The 12,144-nt window shown below is 53.5% G+C and overlaps 2 protein-coding genes across 3 annotated transcripts in view; one reads left to right on the top strand and one right to left on the bottom strand.

Annotated features, from left to right (window-relative positions):
• The window catches only part of MOK (MOK protein kinase), a 43,197-nt gene extending 38,870 nt beyond the window's left edge, over positions 1 to 4,327 (top strand). The window contains exons 9-12 of the mRNA XM_064375224.1: positions 497 to 670; positions 1,703 to 1,817; positions 3,800 to 4,000; positions 4,086 to 4,327. Coding sequence (XP_064231294.1) covers positions 497 to 670; positions 1,703 to 1,817; positions 3,800 to 4,000; positions 4,086 to 4,166 — 571 coding nt within the window. The 3' untranslated portion in view covers positions 4,167 to 4,327. The remainder of the gene's footprint in view (positions 1 to 496; positions 671 to 1,702; positions 1,818 to 3,799; positions 4,001 to 4,085) is intronic.
• A 5,687-nt stretch (positions 4,328 to 10,014) lies between these two features.
• Positions 10,015 to 12,144, bottom strand: part of WDR20 (WD repeat domain 20) — an 89,019-nt gene continuing 86,889 nt past the window's right edge. The window contains exon 5 of one of the 2 annotated variants that reach the window (XM_064375223.1): positions 10,015 to 10,850. In XM_064375223.1, coding sequence (XP_064231293.1) covers positions 10,797 to 10,850 — 54 coding nt within the window. In that variant the 3' untranslated portion in view covers positions 10,015 to 10,796. The remainder of the gene's footprint in view (positions 10,851 to 12,144) is intronic. The other variant, XM_012471214.3, reaches the window with a different exon arrangement.

The raw sequence follows: 12,144 nt of genomic DNA, 5'->3' as shown, positions 1-12,144 counted from the left end.
GCCGAAGGGGCAAGCAGCACTTAGCACCCCCAGATCCCAGGGAGGGAGGAGTGGTGACAATTTTGGACTCTTCTTTTTTCGTTAAACTTTATTTCATTCTTCTCATGCAGGAAGGTGGTGTTAGTCTTTTACAGGAAAGGTAGTTTTCTGACATTTATAGATCCCCCTTTTATAATAGACTACTTTAATAGACTTTTAAGAGCAGCTTTAGCTTCGCATAGAGGCCTGTCCCCATGCGCACACAGCCGCCCCTGTCATCAGCACCCCACTCGAGTGGTGTGTTTGTTATGGTCGATGAACCATGGACAGCTCATTGCCGCACACAGCCCATCGTTCACTTCAGGGGTCCCTCTTGGTGGCGCGTACAGTGGGCTGGGACAGGCGTAGACTCTGAGTGATAACCTCCCCTCTGCGCAGGGCCCTCAGTCCTGACGGTGCGCCGCCGGTGCGCTTGGTGACGGCATGACCGTTTATTATCACTGGGCTTTTAATACAGGTCGAGAGCTATGAATTTTGATTTTCCTTTTAAAAAGGGATCAGGAATACCTCTACTGACAACCAATTTGTCCCCACAATGCCTCTCCCTCCTGCATGCAATGGTGGCCTATGATCCCGATGAGAGAATCGCCGCCCACCAGGCCCTGCAGCACCCCTACTTCCAAGAACAGAGGTAGGTGCTCTCCTGGGTTCTGTGGGGAGGATGGCAGGACCTGGCGGGTGGGACCCATGGGCACACAGTTGGGCGAGGGACTGCCCTCTGGAGGGTCCCTGGTTCTTGGGAATCCCGCTATCTATCTTGAAGAGTGATCAGGGCCTCTTGGGGCCCCCACCGTGCTGTGTTCTGGTGTATCCTCCCCAAATGAGGCTGTTGGCAGCTCGATGGCAGGGGGAAGCGGGGCTGGCTGGCCACTTGCGGTTGGTGCTGAGGCTACAGGTGGTAAGCCTTCTAGAAGCGCCTGGCGTGCAGCCCTTGTAAATGGTGTGAGCACCTTCTGAGATGTTGGAGCATTTTGGATGTTTCCTGGCACTGGAGTGCCTGCTGGATGCAAATCTAAGACGTGTCTGCCCTGAGATCCTCTAATTCCATACCTCCGTACACTCCTGTGTGTGTAACTGTGGAGGTGACAGTCTATCCCAAACTGGGAGTGCCTGGGTAGGCAGTGCCCGTGGTTCGTGGAGCCAGCTCTGCTCCTGGCCCAGAGACTGTCAGGCTGAGACAGCAAAGAAAAGAAAAGGCTGAGACAGCAAAGAAAAAAAAAGGCCTTCTGCCGGGCGCGGTGGCTCACGCCTGTAATCCCAGCACTTTGGGAGGCCGAGGCGGGTGGATCACGAGGTCAAGAGATCGAGACCATCCTGGTCAACATGGTGAAACCCCATCTCTACTAAAAATACAAAAAATTAGCTGGGCACGGTGGCACGTGCCTGTAGTCCCAGCTACTCAGGAGGCTGAGGCAGGAGAATTGCCTGAACCCAGGAGGCGGAGGTTGCGGTGAGCCGAGCGCCATTGCACTCCAGCCTGGGTAACAAGAGCGAAACTCCGTCTCAAAAAAAAAAAAAAAAAGGCCTTCTGATTACAGCTCGTGTGGAAAGAAGAGCTAGTGACAACTCACACAGTAGACAACCTGGAGACAAAGAAGCTAAACGGGTCGTGTGCTCCACGGTTCTCAGTGGAGCCGCTCCATTCTCTTCTCCTTCCTCATAGGAAAACAGAGAAGCGGGCTCTGGGCAGCCACAGAAAAGTTTGCTTTTCAGAGCGCCCTGTGGCACCGGAACCACTCAGTAACAGCCGGCAGATTTCAAAGGAGGGCAGAAAGCAGGTACTAAACGAAATTGGAGCTGGAGACCGCCTGGCTCAGCGGGGACTGGACACCCTGGGGTGGCCCGCGTCTCTCTGAGGACGCCGCCTGTGGAGGCCTTGGCAGACCAGTGTCAGTCGAGGCCTGAACAGCATGCGAGTGGATGGCTCCGTGTGTTGGAACGGCAGGGACCCCCGTTGTGTTTGCTTAAGCCCTTTCTGCCCCAGTAGCTCAGGATTGATGATGAAAATCCCATGTGAGCGGGCTGGAGAGGGGACCCTTGCACAAGCTTTTGTGTCTGCCTGATGACAACATGCAGGTGCCAGGTTCTGTGCCAAAGCACTGTGCAGACGTTGTCTTACTGTGCCCTCACAGTGGCCCTGGAGGGAGGCCCCAAGAAGATGCAGCACTGGCCCAAGTCTCCACCTAGCCAGTGACAGGCCCCACGTCCTAGGCAGGCCACACTGTCTGCCTGGCCCGGATGAGCACTTCATCCCATCAGCGGACATTGTGCACATTTTGGGTTGAGAGATGCCAGCTTCCTTCCGCAGTGCAGTCACCTTCCGACCTACCTTGTGGCATCTGCTGGCAGGGTCGCCCCAGTCTCCCAGTGCTGGGCTGGCACCCCAACTGTGTGATCGGGTGCCTTCCATCATTCATCTGTCCCGTTGTCCCTGCCTCACTCACTCCTCCCAGCCTTTACCGAATGCTCCCTGCCCGCTTAGGACCTGGTAACCCAGAGCTGCAGCCAGGCTGCTCTCCAGAAAGCAAGGCTCCTGTGTCCTGCCGGCCACCGATTACAGCCCCACTTGAATGTCCAAAAGACAAACTTGCTGAAACCCCATCTCCTGATCTTTCCCCCAAACATGCTTTCTCCCTGTAGCTTCCCATGGCCTTCCCCCCAGGGAGGCGGCTGCGTCAACTGCCCAGGCCCCCTGTGGACCCTTCCTTCATCCACAGGGGCTCTGCCTTCTGGCCTCCTGCCTCCTCCTCACCTTGCCCAGGTCACCACAGATGGCCTCCTCACTACTGTTCCCGCCCTGCCTCCGCTCCCTCCTGGACAGAGGGTCTGCTTCAAACCCTGATGTCACTCCCAGCCGGCATTCACCCAAGTCCCCACCCTCAGTCTCATCCGAGGTCGCATGCTTTTCCCTAAGGGAAAATACTTTGGTAGGAAATATTTGAGGCCCCGTGGCCTGGGGTGTTTGTTACACTCCCCGCTTTGCTGCAGCGTGAAAGCAGCTGGAGGCAACACGTGACCCACATGGGGCTGTGCTCCAGTAGAACTGGGGACACCAAAATTTGAATTTCACATAATTTTCACATGCCATGAAACTTTTTTTTAATTATTAAAAAATATAAAAACCAGCTGGGTACAGTGGCCCATACCCGTCAACCAAGTGCCTAGGGAGGATCACTTGAGGCCAGGAGTTTGAGACTAGCCTGGGCAGCATAGGCGAGACCACTCCCCCGACCACTGCATCTATGTTTTAAAAATTAGCTGGGTGTAGTGGTGTGCGCCTGTAGTCCCAGCTACTTGGGAGGCTGAGGCAGGAGGATCACCTGAGCCTAGGAGCTGAGGCTACAGTGAGCCAAGACTGCACCACTGCACTCCAGTTTGGGCTACAGAGCAAGACTCTGTCTTAAAAAAAAAAGATGTGAAACCTTCCTTAGCTCACAAGCTGCCCAAAAGCAGGCGGCAGGCTCATCAGGGTGTGAGGCCCTGGAGCTGGAGCAGGAGGAGCAGGTGGGCGCCACTGCCTGGGAACGCTTTGCGACCCGCATGGCTCCTCAGCTCGCAGTTGGTGTGGGCCTCCGCCCCGGACTCTAGTGAGCAGCCACTCCCTTGGGGTGTCTGGGACCTGGTAGATGTGTCCCAGTCACATCTCACGGTCAAGAAATTGTATTAGGCAAAAGCAGTACAGAAGAGCCTCGTGCGTTCTTCCTAATGTCCGTAAAGGGGAAAGCATTTTACGTCCGACTGGCCTTTGTTCTGTTTCAAGAAACAGCCGCTAAAGCAAGAGGAGGACCATCCCAAGAGACAAGGGCCGGCCTGCGTCATGGAACTGCCCAAACTAAAGCTTTCCGGGGCGACCAGACTGTCACCTCACCCCAGCCCCACGCTGCAGTCTGCGCTTGGATCTGGAGCAAGTGGGAAGGTGCCGGCGCTGAGACCCCTGAAGCTCCTGGGCGCGCGCCAGAAGGTAGCGGGACAGCCTCTCTCCACCACTGCTCTCCCGCCAGCCCCGGCGGCCGCTCAATTTTTGGTCTGTAATGTTTCTTTGACAGACAGATCCACGGAAGGACCTTAAGCCTGGCCTGCGGCAGTGTCGCCTGCCCATCATAGCACGGAAAGGTGGAGGGTACTGAGCAGCGGGGTTGTCTCGACTTCCCGGAGGCAACACACTGGGCCGGCCTGGGCAATCTGCTCCCGAGATGCCACGGAGGGCTTGCCAGGGCTCTGGGTGCTGCCCTGCCCCCGTGCCCACGGCCCATGCAGCTGCCCTGGATGTTCTGAGCTAATACATTTATAAAACCACTGCTTTCTAGGGTTCTTTCATTTTCGTAACTACGAATTAGGGGCAGGGACTATTTTGTAACTTTTTATATGAATCAGAACGAATGAGCAGGAATGTCTGCGACGTACTAGTGAGGTGCGGTTGGGAGGTGGGCTCTGCCTGTCCCCCTGCTCAATCACGGAGCACGTCACGTCTTACCAGAGATGCTGCTGGAGACCCCTGACTTATTAAAGAATGAGCTGTCGGCAGGGCGCGGTGACTCACGCCTGTAATCCCAGCACTTTGGGAGGCCGAGGCGGGTGGATCACGAGGTCAAGAGATCGAGACCATCCTGGTCAACAAGGTGAAACCCCGTCTCTACTAAAAATACAAAAATTAGCTGGGCATGGTGGTGCGGCCTGTAGTCCCAGCTACTCGGGAGGCTGAGGCAGGAGAATTGCTTGAACCCAGGAGGCAGAGGTTGCGGTGAGCCGAGATCACGCCATTGCACTGCAGCCTGGGTAACAAGAGCGAAACTCCGTCTCAAAAAAAAAAAAAAAAAAGAATGAGCTGTCGTTACACTATTTCATTCTAATATTCTCTGAGTCCAACATGTGTCCTTCCCAGCCATTCCTTGATTTTAGCTTTTGTGGGCACACGAGGGAAGGTGATTTTGTTGGGAAGACTTTGTTGTGGCTTAATTTTCATTTGAAAAACCATTCAGGAACACACATAGGCATGTCCTCGAAGCCCTCTTTGCTTGTCAGTGACCAGCCTGGCAAGGCGGCGAGGGGCACAGGGCAGGCCTGAAGCATCTCTTCTGAGCATGGGCTTCGAGGTGGCCACGCGGTCATTTTAGCTTCTGGTGCCCAGCTATCTCCCAGGAGTAGGGAGCCCTGCCCTGGCCTGCCAGGGTGCTCTGAGCTGTTTCCCGAGCGCCAACACAAGGTGGGCACCTTGTGTCCTACTAAAAGAAACCTGTTTCCCTGTGGGGCTGGGAAGGGAACATTGCAAAGAAGCGGTGGCGCTGGCCAGGCTGCTGGGTAGGAAAGTCCTTGCAAGCCCTTTTATCTTGGAAAGTAACCTAGTAATTGGGTCTTCCTTCTTTTTTCTCATCTTCCCAAACTTAACAATATATTTTTTGAAAAATCTAAATTTCCCAGATTAGTGTTTAGTTCTCCTTGTTCCTGTGCTGAGACAAATCCATGACGCCCTTCAGGTGCCGTCCAGTGGCCCCAGCCCAGCCCCAGGCCACCTGACATGACAGCGGGACTGCAGGAGGGAGGGCAGGCTAGAGGGAGAGGAGAGGGCGGGAGTGTGGGGCAGCGAGTCCATGGGCACAGTTGCCCGGTCTGGGCCACATGGGGGCAAAGGAGCCCGAGAAGGGCAGATTCAAGCCGGGAAGTGGGGTTCACCGTAATGTTCACAGCAGGGTGCAATGCAGGCCTCTTCCTGAGCTCCTTTTACACCCATTTGAGACCCCTGTGCAGTGCTGCCCTCGCTGTAGGGGAGGTGTCTGAATGGGGGCCAGGGGGTGGCCGTTCTCCCTCCACAGACGGCTTCGGAGTCACAGGGGAGGCAGACTCACAGCAGCAGGGAGGGCTAGGGGACAGAAGGCTGTGGAGGTGGGGGCGGCAGGGCACGGTTCAGAAAAGGGACCTTTGGGCAGGGGACCGGTGGCTGGAAGGGGCATGCCCTGTCCCCGGGCCTGGCTTCAAGGTCGGGCATGTTTAAGGATTGTTTGTGTACTTGGGAAACGTGTTATTCCCTTTAAGTGTATAAAGTATGAAGGGAAAGTCTTTACAGTTCTTCTGCAGGCCTTGTTGAGAAAGCAAATGTGGTCTGCAGATGCTGGTGCCCAGGACACCAGCCGCCCTGTCCTGACTGTCACCTCGTGGTGCGGGCAGCAGGGCTGGGGTTCCCACAGGTGACCTGGGGATCTGTGCGCATCACCACTTGAGGCCCTCCTGGTTTTGTTGGACTCAGTGTTGAGCCTGGCACGCCAGCCTGACAGTTGTGGGGACAATTAACGAGGCAGTTAGATTTTGGCAGCTGGGCCTCCAGGCTGGAGCTGGGCAGGGGACCAGAACCAGGTCACAGGCCCTCTCCACGGAGGAGTGGCGGGGATTTGTGGCGCATAGCAGGACTCCCACATAGATTCCCAAGTCCAAGGATGGAGATTCCAAGGGTGGCGGTTTCCTGCAGATTTGGACTTCCCGCCTTACACTTGGCCCTCGTACCCGCCTGCTCTCAGCAGGAGGCGCCAGGGTCCCCAGGCCGCTTCTGCTGCATGTGGTTCCATGCCCGTCTGGGCCCTGAGATGGGCGGGTGCAGGCCAGGGCTGAGGGCAGAGGGGCCAGGCCGGCAGAACCCATAGGAAGCCACCTCGCCCTGCTGCCGGGGCCCTGGTGGCGCCTCTGCTGCCCCAAACTGGAAAGCTTGCGGAGCCTGGCCGGCCGGATTATTTCCTCCTTCTGTACAAAGCAACTGAAGTGCTTGAATTATCCCCACAGAACTCCAGAACGGAAACAAGCACGAAGCCTCGCCCGTCCTCCTCCACCCCATTCAAGCACGTCCGTCCCTCCACCCTCTGCTGGGCACCTGCGTGCTGCCCGGCTGCATCGCCGCCCTTCTCATGTGAACCCACCCTTGTCCACCCACCTCACCCTCCTGACCTGAAGAGGAGCCCCCATCCCACTGTGGGGGTGGCGGCTCGTGGTGTGGGCAGAAGCAGTAAGCAGCCATCTCCGTCCGCCACTCGGTGCTCGCCTTTGTGTGACAGGCGGCAGCAGTGCGACCGGGACCTCCCATCTCCTGCTCTGCTGCCCCCACACCTGCGGTGCAGCTAGCCTGTCATGGGGTGGCTAGACCCACCCTGGCACAGCCCACCTCTTCCTGGCTTCCTCCAGGCCTAATCCTTGCGCAGAGCCTGCATTCTCCAATGCCGGAAGTGTAAGACAGCACAGGGCAACGAGCGGGAAGAGCAACCCAGATCTTACCAGGGAAGCTCGTCCTGCCAGGGCGCCTGAGCGAGGGCATGACCAGCCTTGACGCTGCCTGCTGAATGCTTGGGTCCATGGTGGCAGTGGCGGGGACAGTTACGAGGCAGTTAGATTTTGGAAGCCATCTTGGACCACTTGGCTACGGACCAATCTTAGGAACAGCATCATAAAAATAAAGATTTATTCCTGGCACAGATGCATCTATAGTAAACTGGGGGGTATCTGACAGCGTTAGTACAGTGACGGCCCAATGCAAACTGCGTCCCGGAACCCAGTGAAGGGTGACAGGTCGGGCTGAGGCAGAGCTAAAACCAGCACGAGTGATGCCATCTTGGGGCCAGCGAAAGCTTCAGACATGCTGGGTCATCTGACCAGACTGCTCAAATCTTGACATAATCATTGTCCCGGTGTTAGATTTCTACCTGCCACTTCCCACAGACAGACAGGAAACAGAATAAAATGACCGAATTAAGAATTCTAGACCTGGCTGGGTGTGGTGGCTCACACCTGTAATCCCAGCACCTTGGGAGGCTGAAGCAGGAGGATCCCTTGAGCCCAGGAGTTCAAGACCAGCCTGGGCAATATAAGGAGACCCTGTCTCTGAAAAATGCCAAAGAATTATCCAGGTGTGTTGGCACTCACCTGTGATCCCAGCTACTTGGGAGGCCGAGGTGGAAGGAGTGCTTGAGCCCAGGAGGTTGAGGCTACAGCGAGCTATGATCGCACCACAACATTCCAGCCTGGATGACAGGTGGACTCTGTCTTAAAAAGAAAATAATTCTAGGCTTATTTTCAAAGGTAGTTTCTTCTGACTTCCAAATACACCCGCCGTTCACTGTAGATGCTTTGGACTCCCTGGGTGTGGCTTCCTGTGTAACTGACAGCACCTAGCAATCAGTACTTTAAGAAGACAGAATACCAAAGTACCTAAAACGTGCTGGTATCTTATTTTAATACAGAGGTCACTCTGCATGTGTCTAATTTACACATTCTGATTCTTTCATTTAAAACAGCAAGTCTCAGTATCTCGTATTATTTCTCTTTCTAGAAGACTCACACCATAGTTCATGGCCCCAGGATCCAGAGGCCCTGCTGGAGCCTCCGAGCAGGGCAGGCTGAGAGCTCAAGCTGTGACTGATCTCTCCTCTGAAGGAAACTAAACCCAGGGCTGAGCTGAGGTGAAGTTTTCTGTTGCTGCATTCATACAAATGGTGAAAATGTAGCATACCTCCCTTGAAAGCCTGAAATTAAAGACATGCCCCCAATTTCATGTGATCACTCAGAGAAATAGGTTTCAGACACTTCATGGTTTAAAGTCTCACAAAGTAAAGCTTTCAAAGGATCCAGCTGTATATGATTTTTTAAAAAACAAGAAGCAGGCTGGTTCGAGTGCAGCGGGGTTTACAACTGATTGATCACAACCAGTTACAGATTTCTTTGTTCCTTCTCCACTCCTGCTGCTTCACTTGACTAGCCTTAAAAAAAATAAAACAGGCCGGGCGCGGTGGCTCAGGCCTGTAATCCCAGCACTTAGGGAGGCCGAGGCAGGTGGATCACCTGAGGTCAGGAGTTCGAGACCAGCCTGACCCATATGGTGAAACCCCGTCTCTAAGATAAAATAAACCAAGAAACATTCTGTTGTGATGCTAGTAGCTCGTTGGGCGGGTGTGGGAGGCCCTAAGCTCACAGATGCTCCTGAGCTGGTTTCAACCAAGTAAGAAAAATCTCAGGAAAATAGCGTCATTAGCTATTTCATGTCCCACGTTCATACTCACCATAGAAACTGCGTTATGTGTGGTCGCAGACTTTCAATGACAAAAGAAGGACTCTAAGCTGTAAGGAAAAATGATTCACTGAAGCCTCGCGCACACGTGCAGCCTCCCGAGTCACGTTCCCGAACAGCCCGGCTCACGTCTGACTGACGAGCGGCTTCGAGTAACGTGGGGCGAAAAAGACGACACCGTTCCATACCGACCAATTCATTCCACCAAATTTTTTTTTTTTTTAAGGTGCTGAGAAATGGCTGGGTTCTGTTCAGTGTCATTCAGCCCTCAGTGCCTGTTAACTAATACTGACAAAAATAGGCAGTATTTCAAAGTCATTCCTACTCTTACCTCAAAAGAACCTAAATCTGGAGCCCTTGAGATAAAAGAAAAAAAAAAGCCAGATACAGACTCAAATGACCAGCAATAAACAAAATCCAGTTGAAAGTTGTAGCCCACAGCAACAGACACAACAAGGGCATCTTTCAACCAATGAAGACCCAGCATTCACAATAATAGGACACGTTTGGGTAAAGTACGGCAGAGAGAGAAATTTCACAGCATCACCTTCTGAGTGACATTTTCTGCCCTCCAGGTACTGCCACCATCTTTGGCCCCTCTACTGCCCAACTTTATCATGCAATGTAATCTAAATAGCATCAAGCCTGGCAGGAGCTGGGAGGAACCCTTGCATTTGTAGTGTACGGAAAATATAACTCCCTGCTTCCATCTCGCCAACAGCAAGAAGTGTTCTTAAACATAGTATCACTTGTGTTTTGCCGGTGTCTTTTTTTTTCTCCTCCCAGAAATACCCTAATTATGATGCTGGAGAGTTGGGGAAAGATGGCTTTTACGTGGTTTTATCTCCCAAACACAATATTGTCATGGGTCTATTTATTCCACCAAAATTTACAGCAAACACTTGAGCCAATGTAACAGAAGATAAAACAAGTGGTATATTCAAGACAGTTTTAATTTTTTGTGTGTGAATTAGAAATATCACTCTCAAATGATGAAAATTACTAGTGAAGTAACCATCTTCCCCGATTGCAGAATTACGTTATTTATACATATAATACAGAGTTGATTGCATTGGAAACAATAGCATTAAAATAAACGTCAACAGGTAAAAAGCGCATCTTCCCTTCGCACCTCCAAGGGCCATGAGTCCTTTACACCCAGATGCAAAGTAACTTTCCACCAGCATTCAACTATTTTTAAGTGCAAACAATTTTTTAAAAATCTGTGATTGCAGCATGTCTTCCTGAATTACACTGAGTCAGAAAGTAACGACTTTGTCTATGAGTGCATTCCGGGTGGTCTTCTGACCACCTAAGGTATAAAAAAGTCAGTGCAAAAACAACGTGAAGCACTATTTATAACAGTTGAATTTCAGGGGATTTCTTGTCCAAGAAACATTTTATTTTACACTATGTATATATGTGTGTATATATATATGAGATTCAATTACATTGAATTTTAGAGTAAAAAGCAAGAAAACTCCATTTCTTATTTTTTACTGCAGCCCCAAAAGACTGATTTAAAAATGGAAACAATTGCTTTGGGTGAGCAGCGGGAACACGCGCCGCAGAGCGAGCCGGTCACCGTCCACACGCCCACGCCGACGTCCACCGCCTGAGGTCCGCCGCCCGAGCGTGGCCCGGGCCCAGCGTGGGGCTCCTCCGCGTCACTCCCTCGAGTCCGAGTCCTGAGGCTCTGCGCGCAGCAGTGGGGTGGCTACACTACAGTTCCACCTGGAGAACTGGCCTGGCTTGGGGACGACAAGGAGCCCTGCGAACAAAGCAGTCTACATTAATCCAGCAAAACACCCAGCGGGCAACAGCCACCATGCTCGCCCTCCGCCAGCAGCTCCACGTGGTCAAAACTGGTGCTGTTGGTGCGGACGCCAGTGTGGGAGGAGAGCAAAGCCGCCACGTCATCTGTGTAATTCCTATCCAGATCACTGCGTGACCTTCCTAGAGAACTGGAAACCTGCTGGCTGCAATACTGTGGCCTCAGCACCGTCCAGGAGAAGGGCGGCCACGGCTGCCGTGGCCTTGGGGGAGACAGTGGTCTCTCTGCACCTGAGGAGAACAAGTTCTCTGCGCTTCGCTGGCCCAGAGGTGCAGGCGGCTCCTGGGTGTCCAGCGCCTTCAGCCAGGGCTGAGCCGGGGCACCGCTGGGCCACACGCCGAATCGCTCAGAGCCAGGGGTTGCCTCCAAGGATACAGTTCAGTGGCACCTTTGAAAGGGCATTCTCTGCTGGGGGGGTTCTTGCTTCGTTGGGTGCTGTAACTGTGGCACCCTCTGGCTGTTTTCTGCTCATGGGTGGGCCCCACAGGCAGAGAAAGGAGGACCAGGCCGGGGTGGGGAGCCCCAGAACAGAGAAGTGGGAGGCTGTGGCTGGGTGTGGAGAAGGGAGCAGGAAGACTAGGGCGCATCTAGCCCTTTGGGGTGGCTCCTGAGAGGCTCACGGGGGAGGGGCGGGTCTCACCCAGACTTTGCAATACGGGTGTGGGCTTAGGTCAACCTGTGAGGATTCAGCCCTACACAGCAAAGGGTACTTCCATGCCTTTGCATTTTCTATTGGGCTGCAGTTACATCAAGCTATGGCATTCATTTCTAAAGACTAATGTTAAGATGGGGACGGTGCAGCCCCAAAGGCGCCCATTTTCAGCTCCGTGAATACAACTTGAGCTGTCATGGAAGAAGGCTTCAGCTGATTAGTACTCTTTACAAATGACAAGCCTTTATCCCAAGCAAACATTGCTACCTTCTCACACATTGGACTTGTGTGGACACAAATGAGGGTGACAATCTGAAAGTGCCCTCAGCCTCGCCCACGCTGCTGTGGGCTGTCCCGCTCCAGTCATCTCATTTCTTCCCTTCATCCGGAATCTGTTCACCTACACAAGCCCAGGAAGCACGGAACGTGGCGGCTGCCCCCTGCTCAGAGTGCACGGGAGTGCCTTTCCTCGGAGCCCAGAAGAGGGGCAGAACCGTGTTCGACCTTTAGAGGCCCCCGAGCACACCCCATACTTCGGGCTCAAACCCATCAAGGCTGTGGAGGAAACTGGGCAGGAGG

The sequence above is a fragment of the Aotus nancymaae genome, unplaced genomic scaffold, assembly GCF_030222135.1.
Source record: "Aotus nancymaae isolate 86718 unplaced genomic scaffold, 86718_ANA_hifiasm-v0.15.2.pri h1tg000011l, whole genome shotgun sequence".
NCBI classification, from domain to species: Eukaryota; Metazoa; Chordata; class Mammalia; order Primates; family Aotidae; genus Aotus; species Aotus nancymaae.
The sequence above is the reverse complement of the archived record's forward strand: the minus strand, read 5'-3'. Positions and strand labels throughout refer to the sequence as shown.